This window comes from Pongo pygmaeus, chromosome 9 (assembly GCF_028885625.2).
Source record: "Pongo pygmaeus isolate AG05252 chromosome 9, NHGRI_mPonPyg2-v2.0_pri, whole genome shotgun sequence".
Taxonomy (NCBI): domain Eukaryota; kingdom Metazoa; phylum Chordata; class Mammalia; order Primates; family Hominidae; genus Pongo; species Pongo pygmaeus.
Genome location: NC_072382.2, coordinates 74,646,616 through 74,668,993, shown reverse-complemented (window position 1 = coordinate 74,668,993; position 22,378 = coordinate 74,646,616). Strand labels below are relative to the sequence as shown.

The 22,378-nt window shown below is 41.1% G+C and overlaps 1 protein-coding gene across 7 annotated transcripts in view; it reads left to right on the top strand.

Annotated features, from left to right (window-relative positions):
* Positions 1–22,378, top strand: part of RAB6A (RAB6A, member RAS oncogene family) — a 112,418-nt gene that overhangs the window by 73,059 nt on the left and 16,981 nt on the right. For all 7 annotated transcript variants that reach the window (XM_063672078.1, XM_063672074.1, XM_063672075.1 and 4 more), the window contains one exon: positions 6,745–6,838. In XM_063672078.1, the coding sequence (XP_063528148.1) occupies positions 6,745–6,838 (94 nt within the window). The remainder of the gene's footprint in view (positions 1–6,744; positions 6,839–22,378) is intronic.

Below are 22,378 nucleotides of genomic sequence, written 5' to 3'. Positions count from 1 at the left end.
ACGAGGTTTCACTATGTTGGCCAGGCTGGTCTCAAACTCCTGACCTTGTGATCCGCCCACCTTGGCCTTCCAAAGTGCTGGGATTACAGGCGTGAGTCACCGCGCCCGGCCTCTTCATTTTTAAATAGAAAAATTGTATATCTGAATTGTTTCCCTTTATAGCCAGTTATCTGAGGAGGATGCTTATAAGGATTTTTTTTATTGCTTAATGTTTCAGTTGAATGCACAAATGGTAGAAACTTATCAAATTATATATATATATATATTTTTTTGTTTGTTTGAGATGGAGTTCCCTTCTTGTTGCTTAGGCTGGAGTACAATGGCACAATCTTGGCTCACCGCTACCTCAGTCTCCCAGGCTTAAGTGATTCTCCTGCCTCAGCCTCCCGAGTAGCTGGAATTACAAGAGCTTGCCACCACATCTGGCTAAGTTTTGTATTTTTTAGTAGTGACGGGGTTTCACCGTGTTGGCCAGGCTGGTCTCGAACTCCTGACCTCAGGTGATCCACCCGCCTCGGCTTCCCAAAGTGTTGGGATTACAGGCATGAGCCACCACGCCCTATCTGAAATTATATTTATAATAATTTTTCTTTAAGGTAACATTTGTCAGTTGCTTTGAAATTACCATCTTTCTTGGTAATCTTTGCCAGACTATCATCTCTCAACTGTTCACATTTAAAAGAATTAGAGCTTGTTTATTCCACTAAAATGATTTTCAAATGGGTAAAAGACTTAATTTTTTAAAGCATCTTTATATTTTGGCCTTTTATAAGCATGACATGAAATTCTGAAGCCATAAAGGGAATGATTGATAAGTTTGAATACATAGAGAGCATATTCTTCTATTAGATTGATTATGATTCAGAAAATTTAAATGCACAGTATTTTCGTGCAGTGGTGCAATCTCGGCTCACTGCAAGCTCCCCCTCCTGGGTTCGTGCCATTCTCCTGCCTCAGCCTCCCGAGAAGCTAGGACTAGGCACCCGCCAGCAAGCCCGGCTAATTTTTTGTGTTTTTAGTAGAGACGGGGTTTCACCGTGTTAGCCAGGATGGTCTTGATCTCCTGACCTCGTGATCCACCTGCCTCGGTCTCCCAAAGTGCTGGGATTACAGGCGTGAGCCACCACGCCCAGCCGTGAAAGCCAAATGAAAATAAATGTTTTAAGGAGAAAACAGTTATTAACTATGCCAAATGCTCTGTAAGGTCAAACCAAATGAAGACTGAGAATTAACCATTGGATTTAGAAGTTTGGAGGTTATTAATGTTGTTGACAAGTAGTCACACTGAAGTGGTGGGGTTGAAAATCTCACTACAGTAGGTTCAAGACAGAATGCCCCTCTCACCTCTGAAGTTATAAGATAAAATGAACAAGATGACCCTATTTATATTAATAATAGTAAAAGAAAAATCTGGCCAGCGTGGTGGCTCATACCTCCCAGCACTTTGGGAATCCGAGGCAGGCAGATCACTTGAGGCCAGGAGTTTGAGACCAGCCTGGCCAACATAGCGAAATCCTGTCTCTACTAAAAATATAAAAATTAGCCAGGTGAGGTGGCACATGCCTGTAATCCCAGCTACTTGGGTGGCTGAGACATGAGAATCACTTGATCCCAGGAGGTGGAGGTCAGTGATCTGAGATCGTGTCACTGCACTCCAGCCTGGGTGACAGAGTGAGACTGTCAAAAAAAAAAAAAAAAGCCTCTATAATTAATGCAATGTGGTCTTGCTGCATGAAAAGTTACAGAAAAGTAGAACAGAGTAGAAAAGCTAGAAACAGGCGAGCGCGGTGGCTCATGCCTGTAGTCCCAGCACTTTGGGAGGCCAAGGCAGGTGGATTACCTGAGGTCAGGAGTTCGAGACCAGCCTGGCCAACCTGGTGAAACCTTGTCTCTACTAAAGATACAAAAATTAGCCGGTACGTGCCTGTAATCCCAGCTACTCAGGAGGCTGAGGCAGAAGAATTGCTTGAGCCCAGGAGGTGGAGGTTGCCATGAGCTGTGATCGTGCCACTGCACTCCAGCCTGGCTAACAGAGTGAGACTGTCTCAAAAAAAAAAAAAGAAAAGCTAGAAACAGACGCAGTTTCATATGGAAAATAAGTATGAAGGTGGTACCTCAAATCACTGGGGAAAATGAACTATGTAATAAATTGATTGGAGTAACTGGTTAAGTGTATAGAAAAGAAAATTGGATCAAGTTCTCATATTACACTAGGACAAATTCTAAAGGGATTAGAGATTTAATTATGAAAATAAAATAAGGACTAACTGGTTCTTAATGATACTAATGCTGTGACACAAAATAAGGGAAAATGTAAAGTTTGATTACTTAAAACATTATAAACAAAGCAAATGGCAAACTATGGAAAAGTATTTGTAAATCGTATCAAAAATGGCTAATATCCCAAATAAAAAAGCCTCTAAAAATAGAGAAGATAAAAGATAAACATCACTATAGAATAATTGGCTAGAAATATGAACGGTTCATGGAGAAAGTAACATAGCTCTTAATTATCTGAAAAGAAGCTCCGTCTTGCTCTTACTGAAGTACTGATTGAAACTGCACTGAGAAATATTTTTGCCTCAGATTCAGACTGCCAGAATTCCAAGTTTGTTGAAATCCTCTGCTAGCAAGGCTATAAGGAAAACAGTTACTCTCATAAATTGCTGAGGCAATGCAGAATGGTAATACTCCTATGGAGGAGAGAGAGTTGATTTTTGGCAATATCTAATATAGACATTTAGCCTTTGACCTGGAAATCCCACTTCTAGGAATCTCCTCAAGATACATTGGTAAGAGTACAAAAAGACATATATACAAGTCTATTTCCTATAGCACTATTTGTAATACCTAGCACTATTTGTAATATCTAAAGACTATAAACAACCCAGGTGCCCACAAAAAGAAAATGGTTTGACAAACTTATGAACATCCTTTTAAAGGAGTACTAGACAGGTACAAAAAGGAATGAAGAATGTATATATAACTATGGAGTGAATCTTCAGGGTATATGACTAAGTGAAAAAATGCAAGGTGAAGTAGTATGTAACATATGGTATAGTTTACTTAAGAGAGAAATACAGATGTATATACACGTTACCTAAAACAAAATGAGGACCCTACTGGGCTGCCATCCCAGCTGGACTGCTGCTGTGGAGCTCAGCATCAAGTACTTCCAGGAGAAGCTTCAGCAGGACCTGGAGGCAGAGCATGGTGGAGGTAGAGGATACAACCCTCATACCACTGTGCTGTATGTCCATCTTTTAAGTCATGGTGGTGCCTGCAGAGTTTGAAGGAAAGCCACTGCTTCAGAGATACCAGGTGGTAAATGCATGCCTAGTGGAAGTGTGCTCCTGTGCATCTATGCCTTTGAGCAGAAAGCCTTTGAGTCCCAATTAGTGGGCCCATGAGTGGCCAAAATGAGGGACTGGGACCTGTATAGCCATTAAACTATAAATCAGGGCCAAAAAGGAAAGATAAATTATAAGTTTAAAGAAAATGGGCTAGGCATGGTGACTTACACCTCTATTCCCAAAGGAAGCTGAGGCAGAAGGATCATTTGAGGTCAGGAGTTCGAGGTTACAGTGAGCTACAATCCTGCCACTGCACTCATGTGTGCAACAGAGCGAGACCTTGTCTCAAAAAAAAAAAAATTAACTTTTTTTTTCAAGACTGAGTCTCTCTCTGTTGCCCAGGCCGGAGTGCAATAGCACAACCTTGGCTCAATGCAACCTCCACCTCCCGGGTTTAAGTGATTCTCCTGCTTCAGCCTCCTGAGTAGCTGGGACTACAGGGATGCACCACCACGCCCAGCTAATTTTCATATTTTTAGTAGAGATGGGGTTTTATCATGTTGGCCAGGCTGGTCTTGAACTCTGACCTCAAATGATCCACCCGCCTTGGCCTCCCAAAGTGCTGGTATTACAGGCGTGAGCCACTATACCCGGCTAGATCTTAACTGTTTTTAGTAAACATGTTGGTGATGATGTTGGATATTTCAAAATGATTGTCTGTATTCTGCATAAAATAAATGAATACTTTGCTTAATGATCGTCTGGGAACTGGGATTTTGGACACGGGAGATGGAAATACAGATATAAGATTAATAAAGTGAAATATAAAAAATATAAGCGTGGGGGCCGGGCGCGGTGGCTCACGCCTGTAATCCCAGCACTTTGGGAGGATCACGAGGTCAGGAGATCGAGACCACCTGGCTAACACGGTGAAACCCCATCTCTGCTAAAAAACCACAAAAAATTAGCCGGGCGTGGTGGCAGGAGCCTGTAATCCCAGCTACTTCGGAGGCTGAGGCGGGAGAATGGCATGCACCTGAGAGGTGGAGCTTGCAGTGAGCCGAGATCGTGCCACTGCACTCCAGCCTGGGTGACAGAGCAAGACTCCGTCTCAAAAAAAAAAAAATATATATATATATATAAATATATATATATATAAGCATGAATTCATTACATTTTTCAGCATTTGAAAATTTTTAATATTTTCTAGCTCTGTCTACTGAAAAGATTTAATCCAGGAGGAATGAGCCCACATTACCATATGTAAATACTGTTTCTTTCCAAAGGAACCAGGGCTACTTGAAGAAATGACAGTTTAGGCATCTGGGCCAGAAAATGTAAACAGTGGGGCTGGAACATCATGTCATACCATAAATCAAAGAAATTATTAAAGACCATTGAGGTTATCTCAGATTCAGGAGAGCCCACTCAAAGAATCTCTACTGGTCAAACTGTAGGAAAACTTGAAAATCAGTAATTACTATAAAATATGTTTAAATCCACGAGTCGTAATAATAATAATAATAATAATATACTTAAGGAGAAAACTCATTGGTCACCTTTGGAAGATGCCAGAGACTGACTCGAGCATTTATCCTCCTTTCCTCTCCCTCCCTCCGTCACTCCCTCCTTCCTTGTTCTAAGTGCCTCAGGATAACCAAATAATTGAGAAAGTTTCTTTCTGAAGAAGTATTTAATTTGCTATAAAGGACATTGGAATAACTGGCAGTAAAGGACATTATTGGGATAATTGACAAGAATAAAACCTATAGATTTAATGATGGTATGATGTTGATGTTAATTCCCAGATTTAATAATTGTACTGTGGTTATATAAGAGAATGTCCTTGTTTTTAGGAAGTTCACACTGCTGAAGTGTTTAGGGCTAAAGGTCTGCAGATTGACAGCTTACTCTCAAACAGTTTTTTAAAAGTGTTTTAGAAAATTTATATACACAGAATGAGAAGATAAAACAAGCAAATGTAAAATCTTAACAGTTGGAGTGTTATGTAAGAGAATGTTCTTGTTTTTAGGGAGTGGAGAATTCTAGAATAATAATTTCTTGTAGGCAAGAAAGGAATGGGATCTAATACATAGGTGTAAGTTTTGAGAATGACAATTCTTTCATAGTAATAGGACTAGAGGTAGAATATAAGGGCACACTTGCAAGTAGATGGAAGCTTGTGGAAATTCTCTTCCATTGCCCAGTTTTCTGTGTTGTAGGAAGCAGAGTTTGTCAGCTGATAGTTTAAATCTAACTAATTAGAACATTTGTATATTTATGGAATACTTATCTGCCAGCTTAAGCATTAGGAATACCAATATAAATGACATAATCTTGCACTTGAGAGCTCACAATTTGAGACATAGTGCTAATTGTAATGCATCACAAATACCCTGTAAAGGAAATATTAAAGTATTAATATTTTGTATCTAGAGGCTTTACCATACATGTCTTTGACTCACTTAACTTCACTTACAGAAATCCACAAAATCGGCTGGGCACGGTGGCTCACGCCTCTAATCCCAGCACTTTAGTAGGCTGAGATGGGTGGATCACCTGAGGTCAGGAGTTTGAGACCAGCCTGGCCAACATGGTGAAACTCTGTCTCTACTAAAAATACAAAAATTAGCCAGGTGTGGTGGTGGGTGCCTGTAATCCCAGCTACTCAGGAGGCTGAGGCAGGAGAATCGCTTGAACGCAGGTGTTGGAGGTTGCAGTGAGCTGAGATCGCACCATTGCACTCCAGCCTAGGTGACAAGAGCAAAACTCTGTCTCAAAAGAAATCCACAAAATCTAACCTAAGGAAATGATTTGCAGTGCACAAAATATTAAGCACAGATATTTAGGGCAACAATTTTCATAGTAGTGTAAAATTGGAAAGCAACTTGCATTCTAATAGTTTGGGAATGGTTATATAAATTATAGGAGCAAATTGACAGAAATTGTCTAGCCATAAAAATTATTTTACACAAAGATTTGAATTTTAAGGCTAAAAGCCTGTGGTCTGATATTAAGGGAAAGAGGCAAGCTATTAAGCGTTTTTTGTTTTGTTTTGTTTTTAGCTTTTTCTTTTTTTGAGAGAGGGTCTGTTGCCCAGACTGGAGTGCAGTGATGTGGTGGCCTAATAATGGCTTGCTGCAGCCTCAACATTCCTGGGCTCGAGCATCCTCAAGCTATTAAGTTTGTAAAAGTAAAAAAAATTACAGGATGAGCCCAGTCAAGTGAAAGCAAATCAGTAACAAAAAAAAGTCTTTAAAAAAATGTTAAGTATACACACACACAGAAACACACAAATTTCAAGAATGTGGCAGATTAATGAATTTTTAAACTAATGTGACCTGTATAACCAGTCCTTATATCAAGGAAAGTTATTTTCAGAGCTTTCTTTATAATCTTTATAATACTGTCTCATGTCTCAAAAGTAAGAAGTTTGTTTGTTTCTTTACAGGCAAGTGTCAATTGAGGAGGGAGAGAGGAAAGCCAAAGAGCTGAATGTTATGTTTATTGAAACTAGTGCAAAAGCTGGATACAATGTAAAGCAGGTAAGTTGGGTTGAGGTTACCAAATTGAAAAAATGTGAAATAATTGTGTGAGTATTCTGTTCTCTGGTGTATAGGTTTTCTTCCACCTGGCAAGAGCAGGCCTTACAAACTAGCAGTATATTTTCAAACAGTGAAAAATATAAATGTGGCATAGTTTTTGGGAAAAAAGACTTGCCAAACTTCAGATTGTGAATAGAACTACTGCAAAGTGGTAAATCTACCATATTGTCACTACATTCCTACTACATTGCTTTAAAGGTAAATTTTCTTTCTTTTCTTTTCTTTTTTTTTCTTTTTTGAGATGGAGTTTCGCTCTTGTTGCCCAGGCTGGAATGCAATGGCGCGATCTCGGCTCACTGCAATCTCCGCCTCCTGGGTTCAAGCAGTTCTCCTGCCTCAGCCTCTTGGGTAGCTGGGATTACTGGCATGCGCTACCACGCCCGGCTAATTTTGTATTTTTAGTAGAGACGGGGTTTTTTTCATGTTGGTCAGGCTGGTCTCAAACTCCTGACCTCAGGTGATCCGCCTGCCTTGGCCTCCCAAAGTGCTGGGACAGGTGTGAGCCACCATGCCCGGCCAGTAAATTTTCTTTATTTCAGAGTTTGATGCCAAGACTGAGATAAATGAAAGCAAGTATTTGCTGTCAGTAATGGTATTTTACTTCTTGTTGTAAAAGTAAATTCTGGTTACTTTATCCTTAATAAACTGCTGGTGTTTGAACAATGTTTACAACAGGTCTTTTTGGGGGAGGGCAGGAAAATATAGGGAGATGTCACATTATCAAGCCATTTTCTACAAGATAGGTCAGCCAGAGACTCACATGCTAACTCTTCAAGGCTGTATATCATGTAGGGTAGTGGTCCCAGATTTATAAGATTTATGGACCAATAGTTTTTTTTTTTTTGAGATGGAGTCTTGCTCTGTCGCCCAGGCTGGAGTGCAGTGGCGCGATCTCGGCTCACTGCAAGCTTCACCTCCCAGGTTCACACCATTCTCCTGCCTCAGCCTTCTGAGGAGCTGGGACTACAGGTGCCCGCATCACGCCCGGCTAATGTTTTGTATTTTTAGTAGAGACGGGGTTTCACCGTGTTAGCCAGGATGGTCTCTATCTCCTGACCTCGTGATCTGCCTGCCTCAGCCTCCCAAAGTGCTGGGATTACAGGCGTGAGCCACCGCGCCCGGCCTAGACCAATAATTTTCTTAATTGAGGGTGATCAACAGAGGGTAACAGTAACATCATTTAAATAATTAAAGCTTTATGAAGAAGTCTTTATATTGTTTTTATATTTTTTAATTTATTTCCCTCCGTGCCTTGAATCATTATGTAAGTAATATTGAATGATCACTAATTCTTTCCTCATTAACATATTGTTTCATGGTCATGGTTTGATATTTGTGCTCATGCTTTTGTTTCCTTTGCTTAGAATGTTCATTTTTTTTCCCGTTCCTAATTGTACTCCTTATAAGTTTCAGTTTAGATGTCAGCTCCTCAGCAACATTTTCTCTGACATTTCCCTTCCTACCGTCCTGTCTGTGACACCTGATTCTCTTATGTGTTTTCACAGACCTGATCTCAGCAAAAACAGTATAATTACTTACCACAGTATATTGAAAATCTCTCTCTGTCTCAGCAGAATTATATATTCCCAGAACCTAGCAATGTGTATGGAACGTAGTAAGTGATACGTAACTGAACCCATAGGAGCCACAGACAGTTAAATAATTTGTGTAATACTGTTAGATTAGCCATATGCCACTATTCTAAGACAAAACAGTGGGTAGCTTCATCTGGCTTTCTCTTTTCTATTTCTTATATATATTTTCTCTTATATTTATTTATTTTTTTATTTGAAACGGTCTTGCTGTGTCACCCAGGCTGAGTGCAGTGGTGCAATCTCGGCTCACTGCAACCTCTGCCTCCAGGGCTCAAGTGATTGTCATGCCTCACACTCCCTAGTAGCTGGGATTACAGGTGTACAACACCATTCCCGGCTAATTTTTGTACTTTTAGTAAAGACAGGGTTTCACCTTGTTGGCCAGGCTTGTGTCAAACTCCTGGCCTTAAGTGATCTGCCTGCCTCTGTCTCCCAGAGTGCTGGAATTACAGGTGTGAGCCACCACACCCAGCTGGCTTTCTCTTTTAGAGACATTTTGATAAGGGTGTGAGCTAGTTGCTTATATATCCTGCTACAGGCTGTCCTTTTCCTGGTTAATAGCTAAAGAAGGCATTGCTATAGTCCCCTATCCCTGACCCTAAGTAGTCTCATAGGTTTAGAAACTCTAGAATTATCAGATAGCATACAGTAAGCACTTCTGATGTCTAGTATCTTCACAATGTTTGATTGCTTCCAATTTTATTTTTATTATTTATTTATTTATTTATTTATTTATTTTTGAGATGGAGTCTCGCTCTGTCACCGAGGCTGGAATGCAGTGGCTTGATCTCGGCTCACTGCAAGCTCCGCCTCCCAGATTCACGCCATTCTCCTGCCTCAGCCTCTTGAGTAGCTGGGACTACAGGTGCCCGCCACCACGCCTGGCTAATTTTTTGTATTTTTAGTAGAGATGGGGTTTCACCGTGTTCGCCAGGATGGTCTCGATCTCCTGACCTCGTGATCTGCCCGCCTCAGCCTCCCAAAGTGCTGGGATTACAGGTGTGAGCCACTGTGCCCAGACTATTTTTATTTTTTATTTATTTATTTTTTTTGAGATGGTGTCTCACTCTGTCACCAGGCTGGAGTGCAGTGGCACGATCTCGGCTCACTGCAACCTCTGCCTCCTGGGTTGAAGCGATTCTCCTGCTGCAGCCTCCCGAGTAGCTGGGACTACAGGTGAGCGCCACCATGCCCAGCTAATTTTTTTGTATTTTTAGTAGAGATGGAGTTTCACCATGTTGGTCAGGATGGTCTCGATCTCCTGACCTTGTGATCTGCCCGTCTCGGTCTCCCAAATTGCTGGAATTACAGGTGTGAGCCACCATGCCTGGCCCCTCTTATTTTTATTTTTTTGAGATGTGGTCTTGCTCTGTTGCCCAGGCTGGAGTGCGGTGGCATGATCACAGCTCATTGCAGCCTTGACCTCTCAGGCTCAAGTGATTCTCCCACCTCAGCCTCCAGAATAGCTGGGACTACAGGCACACACCACCATGCCCAGCTATTTTTTAATTTTTTTCCAGAGAATAGGTTCTTGCCATGTTGCCCAGGCTAGTCTTGAACTCCTAGACTCAGGTGATCCTCCCACCTTGGCCTCCAAGAATTCGAGATTATAGGTGTGAGCCCCTCTGCCTGGCCAATTTTTAGTAAATTTAAAGCATTGTACAACTATTACCATAACCTGATGTTAGAACTTTTTTTTTTTTTTTTTTTGAGATGGAGTCTCCCTCTGTTGCCCAGGCTGGAGTGCAGTGGCGCCATCTCGGCTCACTGCAACCTCGCCTCCCAGGTTCAAGCAATTCTCCTGCCTCAGCCTCCCAAATAGCTGGGACTACAGGCGCATGCCACCACGCCCAGCCAATTTTTGTATTTTTATATGATCCTGACCTCAAGATCCACCCATCTCGGCCTCCCAAATTGCTGGGCATACAGGCGTGAGCCATGGCGCCCAGCCCTTCTTACTTTTAATTTAGATTGTTTTTGTTTTTGGTTTTGTTTTGGGTTTTTTTTTAGACAGAGTCTTGCTCTGTTGCCCAGGCTGGAGTGAGTGGCACTATCTTGGCCCACTGCAACCTCCGCCTCCCAGGTTCAAGTGATTCTCGTGCCTCAGCCTCCTGACTAGCTGGGATTATAAGTGCACGCCACCATGTCTAGCTAATTTTTATATTTTTTGTAGAGACAGGGTTTTGCCACGTTGGCCAGGCTGGTCTTGAAACTCCTGGCCTCGGGTGATACACCCACCTCAGCCTCTCAAAGTGCTGAGATTACAGGCGTGAGCCACTGTATCCGGCCAGAAATTTTTTAATTGTCAGTTTATTCTGCCTCCCCACTAAACAACAAACTCCATAAATGTTCATTGAATGAATGATAATATACTTTGTGTTTTTTTTTTAAAGCAGATTCTTAGAGCTGCATTGTTTTGCCATAAAAATAAGATTTATTTCATGTACTTGGTTCTGTCTTAAGAATTTTCTTAGCTGGACTGAACAAGCCCTAGAGAAGCCAGGTTACTTGGAGAATTGCCCTTCATTTGCTGTTTTGACTATACCTTAGACATAGATACATGTTCATCTTCTGTTTCTTTGCATTCACCTGAACCCACGTTGAATTTTTTTTTTCCAATTTTTTTTTATTAGGCCAGGCATGGTTGCTCATGCCTATAATCCCAGCACTTTGGGAGGCTGAGGCAGGCGGATCACTTGAGGTCAGGAGTTCTACTAAAAAATAAAAAAATTAGCTGGATGTGGTGGCATACACCTGTAATCCCAGCTACTCGGGAGTCTGAGGCAAGAGAATCACTTGAACCCAGGAGGCAGAGGTTGCAGTGAGCCAAAATCACACCACTGCACTCCATCCTGGGTGACAGAGCAAGACTCTGTCTCAAGAAAAAAAAAAAAAATAATATATATATAATTGAGATAAACATTTATGTACAGTGAAATGTATACATCTTAAATTGACTATTAGATGAGTTTTGATAAATGTATTTACAGGTATAATGACCACAGCAGTGAAGATATGGAAATATGTTTTTAATTTCCCAATGTTTAGGGACATTTCTAGATAATCTTAATTGTTACTGGCTTCTAGTTTAATTCTGTTATAGTCAGAGAATACACTCTGTAATATTTCAGTCATTTGTAATTTATTGAGACAAGTTTTATGGCCTATCATATGGTCTATCTTATTAAATGTTCTTATATGTACTGGAAAAAGAATTTTTTTTTACAGTTATCAGGTATACTAGTTAACGTGTTTGACAGCATTCTCAAATCTTATGTAGCCTGGCCGGGCACAGCGGCTCATGCCCATAATCCCAGCACTTCAGGAGGTGGATGTGGGAGGATCACTTGAGGCCAGGAGTTCAAAACCATCCTGGTCAACATAGTGAAACCCTGTCTCTACAAAAGAAGAAAAATTTTTTTGAAAATTAGCTGAGCATGGTGGCATGCACCTGTAGTTCCAGCTAATCAGGAGACTGAGGCAGAGGATTGCTTGAGCCCAGGAGTTCAAGGCTGCAGTGAGGCATGATTGTGCCACTGCATTCCAGCCTGAGCAACAGAACAAGACTCTGTCTCAATAAACAAAAAAAACACCTTATATATCCTTACTAGTTTTTTGTCCAGTTCCGTCGATTACTGAGAAGGGGATATTGAAATATACAACAACGACGATGTATTATTGTTCGCTTTGCTAATTAGTTCTGTCGCTTTGCTAATTACTTCTTGTGTTTTGAAGTTATGTTAGTAAGTGTATACATATTTAGGATCATTATGTCTTCATTATCTGTTGACTTTTTTATGTAAAGAACTGTCCCTCTCGGGCTGGGTGTGGTTGCACAGGCCTGTATTCCCAGCACTTTTGGGAGGCCAAGGCAAGGCAGGCTGATTGCTTGAGCCCAGGAGTTGAGACCTGCTTGGACAACATGACGAAACCCTGTCTCTACAAAAAAACACAGAAATTAACCCAGCATGGTAGTCCCAACTACTTGGGAGGTTGAGCTGGGTGGATTGCTTGGCCCAGGAGGTTGAGGCAGCAGTGAGCCGAGATCACACCACTGCACTCCAGCCTGGGCAACAGAGCAAGACCCTGTCTCAAAAAAAAAAAAAGAAAAAAGAAATGTCCCCATATCCAGAGTTAATCATTGCTGTCTGTACAAGAGTGTTAGTCTTATACAAGCTGCTCTGCTATTACCAAAGCTAAAGTCTGCACTGAATTTATAGGGGTAAAAATTAAAATATCTGATAAAGGAAATAAAACTGATTATCGTGAAATAATCTCTGACCCCTTCTGAGTTCTTGCTGTGTAGGTCAGTCACAATTCAGAAGTTGTGCTGGTATTCAGGACTTCCTGAGGTAAATTTCACAGTCTAGTCACTGTCTTGGAAAACATTGAAAATCACAGTCTTACATGCCTGTTATTACCGTTGTGTGTTTGCTCAGCTGTGTATGTTTGTAAGCAGAACTATTTTTGATTTTTGATTGTAATGTTATTTGACAAAATCATACCTTTTTACCAGAAGATACACAGAAGTCTTTCTGTATATAAGGTATATATTTATCAGTACTAAAGGTACCATGTAGTTCTACTTTTCCATATACAGAGTTGTTTCCTAGCTTTCTGCTAATCTGCTAACTGGATTCCTCTCCCCCGTTCCCTCATTTACTAGATTATAATGCACATCACATAATAAAAGCTTAAAAATGGGCTTTCACAGTTGCTGTTTTCTTTTTAAATAATTGTGAGAGAGCTTTTACATCATTTATTATCTGATCATGATTCAAGTGACTAGGCTGTAGCACCCAAGAATCTTGCCTTAAAACAATTTATTTTACCCAATAATACTACTTTGCCTTCTTATTTAAAAATGTCCTGTGCTTAACCCTTTCGCTCTTTATTTTGATTTAAGCACTTGACCCTAAAGTCCTGCTTCTGTCTTACAGAATATTGTTGTCATTTTTAAAATAAAACAATCAGTACTAGAACTAGCATAAATAGTAATATCTAACATGATCATTTGTATTATATAGCATATTTAAGTAAAATGTGTTTCATTCCATTCAGTATTTCATAAAAAGACAGCCTCTGAAAAATAGTTTTACTCCTTAGATTTCTCATCCTCTACCACACACACACGCACATGCACGCACACACACACACACACACGCACACACACACTTTTTTTCTTTTTTTGAGACAGGGTCTTGCTCTGTCACCCAGGCTGGAGTATAGTGGTGTGAACACGGCTCACTGCAGCCTTGAACTGCTGGGCTCAAGCAATCCTCCTGCCTCGTCAGCCTTCCAGGTAGCTAGGACTACAGGCACCCATTATCATACCCAGCTAATTATTTATTTTTCCTATAGATGGGTCTTGCTATATTGCCCAGGCCTCAAGTGATCCACCAGCCTTGGCCTCCCAAAGTGCTGGGATTACAGGTGTGAGCGATGGTGCCTGGCCCAAATTCTTTTTTTCTAATGCGTTAGTATTACTTTGTTTTTGAAAGTGGTATGGTGTTTAAATTGCTGAAGAAATGATAATGATAAGGTGATTACTTTAGCCTTCACCTGGCTTTTCATCTGGGAATTAGTACATTCTTTTAGTGAAGCAATAAGTGTATGGTGTCACCTTATATATTTTGTAGTACTGAAAAATGGAAAAAGAAAAGAAAAACTCCTTGATCTTAAACTTCTAAAATCATTAGTATTTACAATAAAAAGAAGATTTGTTTGAAAGAGAGAAGACTTTATGAGAAAGTAGTGATAGCTGATGGGCATCAGCTCTAACAGGTCAATGAAAGCTTGTGTACATACTAACCATGGAGTTGCAATGTTATATGTATGGAAAATTATTTTATATTGGCTGAAATAGTATATGTACCTTATGCATTGGTGGTGATCATATCTTTTCCTCATCACTATATCTCCCATGTCTACCACAGTTGGCTTGTAGCAGGTGTTAATCTTGGACTTTTGTCATGTACCCAAATCCATAGGTATCAAGTGTGGCACGCTAGACCACTGTAGGTACTTTGGAAAATAAAAAGTTATGTAAAATGTGCTTCCTAACTTCAAGAAACTTATGATATTGTTGGGAAGAAGAGTCACATTCTCATGAAGACTGTGCAGTAAAGAATGGGTCATACATGATAAATTCCTAGCAAATGCTACAGACAGTAAGATACATCGTAATTATTGAGAAGCAAGGCCAGGCGCAGTGGCTCACACCTGTGAACCTGAGTTGGGAGGCTGAGTTGGGAGGCTTGCTTGAAAGCCAGGTATTTGAGACCAGCCTGGGCAAAAAAGGGAAAACTTGTCTCTACAAAATAATGAAAAATAAATAAAAATTTAAAAATTACCTAGCTCTGGTTGAGTGTCTGTAGTCCCAGCTATTCAGGAGCCTGAGAGAGCCTGAGATGGGACCGTCACTTGAGCCCAGGAGTTGGAGGTTGCAGTGAGCTATTAGCACGCCACTGCACTCCAGCCTGGATGACAGAGCAAGACCCTTGATTCAAAAAAAATAAAAATAAATAAAAAGGAGAGAAGCAAAACGAATGCTGGCAGAAAGAGGTTTATTGAATAATTGAATGAGATCACATATAGTTAGAATGGTCGAGGAATGCTTTGTTTAAAAAACAGCATTATCGGCTGGGCGCAGTGTCTCAAGCATGTAATCTCAGCACCTTGGGAGGCCAAGGTGGGTGAATCACCTGAGGTCAGGAGTTCGAGACCAGCCTGACCAACATGGTGAAACTGTCTCTACTAAAAATACAAAAAATTAGCTGGGCGTGGTGGCGGGCGCCTGTAATCCCAGCTACTGGGAAGGCTTAGGCAGGAGAATCACTTGAACCTGGGAGGCGGAGGTTGCAGTGACCTGAGATTGTGCCATTGCACTACAGCCTGGGCGACAGAGCAAGACTCCATCTCAAAAAAGAAAAAAAAATCCCCAAAAAAAGTATCTGAGCTGAACTGAGTGTATTTGATTTGGATAGGTAACTGGGGATGCTTCTAGGAAGGAGAAAAATTAACATATGTATGATACAAGACTACCTAGCACACATAGTGTAAATACTATGCCATGAATGTTCACTTAAAATCTTTCATATTGCCTTCCTAGCAAGCACTTTATATACAATATCTAGGTGCTTAGATACTTGTCGAATGCAAGAAGGAATCTATGTAACAATCCTACGAATCAACTGCTATTGTTGGTCTGATTTTAGGGAGAAAATCTGAGGCATAGAAATTATATAACTTCCCCAGAATTGCCTAAATACTATCTGCTAGATCCACTTAATGTACCAAGTGTTTAACTTAATTCTCACAATATCCCTATGAAGTAGATAAGTATATTCATTTCATTAATATGAAACCAAAGTTTTAGAGGCCAAGTAACTTGCTTAAGATTATAACTTAAACTGCAGTGTGAGCCCAGGTCTATTTAGTTCCAAAATCTGAGCTCTTAAGCCTTATATTATTCTGCCTCTCTCAAATTTAACCTCACCCTAATTTATCCTTTTGTGTTTCATATCCTTAACACAGTAGGACTTTATTTTTTATTTTTATATATTTATTTTTTTGAGGGAGTCTCACTCTGTCACCCAGGCTGGAGTGCAGTGGCACAATCTTGGCTCACTGCAATCTCTGCCTCCAGGGTTCAAGTGATTCTCCTACCTCAGCCTACTGAATAGCTGGGATTACAGGCATGCTCCACCTTGCCCGGCTAATTTTTGTATTTTTTAGTAGAGATGGAGTTTTGCCATGTTGGCCAGGCTGGTCTTGAACTCCTGACCTCAGGTGATCTGCCCACCTCGCCTCCCAAATTGCTGGGATTACAGGCGTGAGCCACCATGCCTAGCCCACAGTAGGACTTTGATATAACTGAATGGTCAGAAATCTATGTATATAATGAATATGAACTGACAGAGAAATTATATTGATCAAGTTTTATTCAGTCATTAATTAACTCAGATATTTGTTGATCACCTCCTGCATGCCTAGTTATGTTATAGGCACTGGGGATACAATAATGGAACAAAATACCTAAGTCTGTGCCATTATGGAGCTTACATTCTGGTATGGAGAGTTGGACAATTAGTGAAATATAATCCTTAAGGAGGTTATAAATTCTATAGAGAAAAATGAAGTAGGGGCCAGGCACGGTGGCTCATGCCTGTAATCTTAGCGTTTTGGGAGACTGAAGCAGGCAGATCACTTGAGGCCAGGAGTTCAAGATCAGCCTGGCCAACATAGTGAAACCCGTCTCTACTAAAAATACGAAAATCAGCCGACTGTGGTGGTGCTCACCTGTAATCCCAGCTACTTAGAAGGCTGAAGCACAAGAATCACTTGAACCTGGGTGGTGGAGGTTGCAGTGAGGCGGAGGTTGCAGTGAGCCGAGACCATGCCACTGCACTGTAGTCTGAGAGACAGAGTGAGACTGTTTCAAAAAGAAAAAAGAAAAGAAAAACAGAAAAATAAAGTAGGGTAAGAAGGATAAAGAATACTGGTGAAGGGAATTATGATATATTGATGTCTTATAAAAGGAGGGAAAGCCTGTCTGATAAGGTGATATCTGAGCAAAGAACTGAAGGAATTGAGAAAGTGAGCCATTTATACATCCAGGGAAGAGCATGCCAAGCTTCAAGTGCAGTGACAAATTCAAAGGAACTTGTCATGTTTAAGGAATAGTAAGGAAATTAGTAAGGTTAGAGTAGAGTGAAGGAAGGGGCATATGATAAGAAAAGAGCTCACAGAGATAGTTATGGAGAACAGAGGTCTTAAGACCATGTGGGCAGTAGTGAGGATCTGGCATTTTATTCCCAGTGAGAGAGGAAGCCATTTTCATCAGCGATTTGACAGGATCTCACTTGAAATTTAAAAGTAATCAGGCCAGGCACGATGGCTCATGCCCGGTAATCCCAGCACTTTGGGAGGCCAAGGTGGGAGGACTGCTTGAATCCTGGAGTTCAAGACTAGCCTGGGCAACATAGGGAGACTGTGTCTCTGCAAAAAAAAAAAAAAAAAAAAAAAAAAAAAAAAAAAAAAATTCCAGGCATGGTGGTGTGTTGACTGTAGTTCCAGCTACTCTGGAGGCTGAGGTGAGAGGATTGGTTGAGCCTGGGCGGATGAGGCTGCAGTGACCCATGATCATGCATGGGAGACAGAGCAAGACCTTGTCTCAAGAAAGGAAAGAAATGACTGGCTCTTCTGTAAAAAATGATCTGTTAAGAGTAATTGAAAAAATAAATACAAGTAATAAAATAATAATCTTTCATTTAAGAAATACTACCAAAATTAAGATGGAGATCTAGCAAAAAGTCAAAAGCAGCTGGGCGTGGTGGCTCACACCTGTAATCCCTACACCTTGGGGAGGCTGAGGCGGGAGGATCACTTGAGGTCAGGAGTTCGAGACCAGCCTGGCCAACAGGGCCAAAGTCTCTACTAAAAATACAAAAATTAGCTTGATGTGGTGGTGGGCGCCTATAATCCCAGCTACTCAGGAGGTTGAGGCAGGAGAATTCCCTGAACCCAGGAGGCAGAGGTTGCAGTGAGCCGAGGTCGTGCCACTGCACTCCAGCCTGGGTGATGAGAACAAAATTCTGTCTCAATAAAAATAAAAATAAAGTCAGAAGTCCACAAATAATGAACACTCATATAAGAATTCAGTTATGTATAAAACACTCTTTACTCTTACAACATTTACTTTCATAATGGAATTTTTTCTGTAAGTTGGTAAAACTGATTAGCTTAGTTTGCTCTTGGAAGGGTGGTATTTCTGCCTATAAAATAGTTAACTTCACAAGGTAAGAACTGGTAGTCATAGTGATTTTATTTTGAAATCTCCTTCTCCATTGTATCTCTTTACATTAAAATTATCCCTAAAAAAATTTTTAGCCCTAAAATTATGGCCTAAAATATTCAACCTGAAAGTTTCTACAGAGAACCATATTCAGCTTGTCATCATCCCTGAACTAATTCCTGTACTAGCTGTCACTGCAACTTAAATATGTCTGTTGCCTCCTAGAAATTACAAATAAAATACCATACACCTGGAGGTCAGCGTGGACTTAATAAGTTTCTTAGGGAAAGAAGCTGTTCCAGCAAAGATGCCCTAGAATGTCTTCTAGAAAGTGGATTCTCGGCTGGGTGCAGTGGCTCATGCCTGTAATCCCAGTACTTTGGGAGGCCAAGGTGGACAGATTATCAGGTCAGGAGTTCAAGACCAGCCTGACCAACATGGTGAAACCCCATCTGTACTAAAAATTCAAAAAAATTAGCCGGGCATGGTGTCACGCGCCTATAATCCCAGCTACTCAGGAGGCTGAGGCGTGAGAATCGCTTGAACCCAGGAGGCAGAGGTTGCAGTGAGCCGAGATTGCGCCACTGTATTCCAGCCTGGGTGACAGAGCGAGACTCCGTCTCAAAAAAGAAAAAGAAAAAAAAAAACTGGATACGCAGTAAATATGAAGATTTTTTTTTAAGTATTACAAACTGTACTAGTCTCATACTTAGTCATCTGTGATTCCTAATATGGCAGAAGCCTTTGTTAGCATATCATTGACGTTTAAAAAATAGATTTTTCTGTTTTTTAAACCAAGAAGTAAGTTTGAATTTGAAAACCTTTGTAAAGTTTTTTTGGCCCACTTTGGGATGTCCTGAGTTGAGTTTAGGTTAGTGACACTGATTCTTTTAATCTAATTGGAGTGTTTTGGAGAAAGCACCAAGTTTGTTAAATATATTAAAACTATAGATTAAAAAATTTTGGATATATTTTAATTTTTAATTTATTTTTTTATTTTTTGAGACGCAGTCTTGCGTGTTACCCAGGCTTGAGTGCAATGGCACGATCTCAGCTCACTGCTACCTCAATCTCCTGGGTTCAAGTGATTCTCGTGCCTCAGCCTGCCAAGTAGCTGGGATTGCACGCGTGTGCCACCATGCCCAGCTAACTTTTTGTATTTTTTGGTAAAGACAGAGTTTTGCCATGTTGGCCAGGCTGGTCTCAAACTCCAGGCCTCAAGTGATCTGCCCACCTTGGCCTCCCAGAGTGCTGGAATTATAGGCATGAGCCACTGTGCCTGACCTGGTATTTTTTAAATTAATTTTCTGTAGAGACAGGATCTCCTTATTCCCAGGCTGATCTCGAACTTCTGGGCCCAAGTGATCATCCCATCTTGGCCTCCCAAAGTGCTAGGATTACAGGCATGAGCCACTGTACCCAGCTTAAAATTTTTGTCATAAAAAAATAGATTAGCTTTTTATGTCTGTCATTTATGTGTAATAGTATTTTACAAAACAAATTATTCTTACCCAAGATTGTTAGCTGTTTCTTCACATAGCCCTTTCACAGTGCTTTCCATATAAAAAATACTCCATTTATACTAGGCAGCTTAGGTATTATAAAAAATACGAGCTTTGGAATCTCAGCTCTGCCATTTATTTGGTCTATGGCGAATTCTTTAGCCTTAGATTTGTTTAAAATGGGGTTATTAACATTTTCCTCACAAATAAGAGGATTAAAATGAGAAAATACGTAAACATTCCAACAGAGTAAGTACTCAGTGTCTTTTCTTCCCTTCTTTGATTTGATTGTTTCACACCCTTACAAATTATTATTACAGCATTGGTTCTTAACCCTAGCTGCACATTAGAATCATCCAGAGATATTTGAATAAAACACGAATGGCTGAGCCCCACCCCACATCAGTTGAATCAGTCTTTGAGGGTGAGGCCCAAGCATCTGGAGTTTTGTTTGTTTTTAAGCTTACCAGGTAATTCTGATGCCCCATAGGTATTGAGAACCACTGGTCTGGAGGGAAAGACTTCACACATAACCTTTCAAGGAAGCTTTCCTGAGGTATTTCTAATAACTTTCAAAGTTAAAAATAAGGATGGGGGAGAGCCTGTGGGATCACTTTAACCTATTACTCTTACCTAGCTTTTTTTTTTTTTTTTTTTGAAATAGTCTCAAGCTGGAGTGCAATGGCGCCATCATAACTCACTGTAGCCTCCATCTCCTGGGCTCAAGCAGTCCTCCTACTTCAGCTTCCCAAGTAGGGACTACAGGCGTCCACCACCACACCTGATTTTTTAAATTTTTAGTAGAGACGAGGTCTCACTATGTTACTAGGCTGGTCTTGAACCCCTGAGCTCAAGTGATGTCCTGCCTTGGGCTCCCAAAGTACTGGGATTACATGCATAAGCCACAGTGCCCAGCCTGTCGCTTTCTTTTCTTTCTTCTTTAAAAAAAAAAAAAAAAGAGACAGAGTCTTGCGATGTTGCCTAGGCTGGTCTCGAACTCCTACACTCAAGTGATCCACCCGCCTCAGCCTCCCAAAGTGCTGGGATTATAGGCGTGAGCCACTGCATCTGGCCCTGTTGCTTTCTTTAAACACATATTTCTCTGATTCATGTACCTACTGGTTAATCTTTTGGTCTCTTAACTTTCATTCATTCCAATTATATTTGCTTGTGTTAATTAAATCCTTAAATCCTTTATTTATTTATTTATTTTTTGGAGACGGAGTCTTGCTCTGTCATCCAGGCCAGAGTACAGTGGCATGATCTCAGCTCACTGCAACCTCTGCCTCCCAGGTTCAAGCGATTCTTCTGCTTGAGCCTTCTGAGTAGCTGGGATTACAGGCATGTGCCACCACGCCTGGCTAATTTTTGTATTTTTAGTAGAGACGGCCAGGCTGGTCTTGAACTCCTGACCTCAGGTGATCCGCCTCCGTGCCCAGCCATTAAATCCTTTTTTTATATTTAATTGAAGATACTCATAATTGGCTTTTTTTGTTTTTTGTTTTTTTGTTTTGTTTTGTTGAGACAGAGTCTCGCTCTGTAGCCCAGGCTGGAGTGCAGTGGCGCGATCTCGGCTCACTGCAAGCTCCACCTCCTGGGTTCACGCCATTCTCCTGCCTCAGCCCCCTGCGTAGCTGGGACTGCAGGTGCCTGCCAACACACCCGGCTAATTTTTTTTTTTTTTTTTTTTTTTTGTATTTTTAGTAGAGATGGGGTTTCACTGTGTTAGCCAGGATGGTCTTGGAGCTCCTGACCTTGTGATCTGCCCGCCTCGGCCTCCCAAAGTGCTGGGATTACAGGCGTGAGCCACCGTGCCCGGCAGGCATTTGTTTATTATCAAGTTGAAGTTTATCTAATTTAGTCAGAGTTTTCCCTCACTGTAACCCTCTTATGCATGTAAATTTGAAATCCCTTTTATACTTCTTTTTCCATTAGAACTGAATAAATTGATTTCTTTCTTTTTTTTTTTTTGAGACAGAGTCTCGCTCTTTCGCCCAGGCCGGAGTGCAGTGGCACAGTCTCGGCTCACTGCAAGCTTCACCTCCCAGGTTCACGCCATTCTCCTGCCTCAGCCTCCCGAGTAGCTGGGACTACAGGCGCCCGCCACCACGCCCGGCTAATTTTTTGTATTTTTAGTAGAGACGGGGTTTCACTGTGTTAGCCAGGATGGTCTCGATCTCCTGACCTCATGATCTGCCCACCTCGACCTCCCAAAGTGCTGGGATTACAGGCGTGAGCCACTGCGCCTGGCCTTGATTTCTTTTTTTGCTCTGTTTTTGAGGTCAGGAGGATTCAGTGGGCGTAAGTATTGCCAGATTTTCTTTGTCCCCCATACCCGGACCCCCATACCCGGACCTGTCCCCCATACCCGGACCCTTCCACCCCACTGGGCCCAGCCATGGGCTCAGAACCCTGGAATTCCGTTTGCTGATTTGTTTGGGTTTTTTTTTTTTTTTTTTTTTTTTAAGATGTTACATAGTATTTCGAAGCCAGCAAGTTACCACCCTCCGGTGTCTCTTCTCTCCACATCTGTAACTTGATATGAAAATAAGCTCTCTGAAGTCTGTGTTGGTCTGCTGAGTAGTAT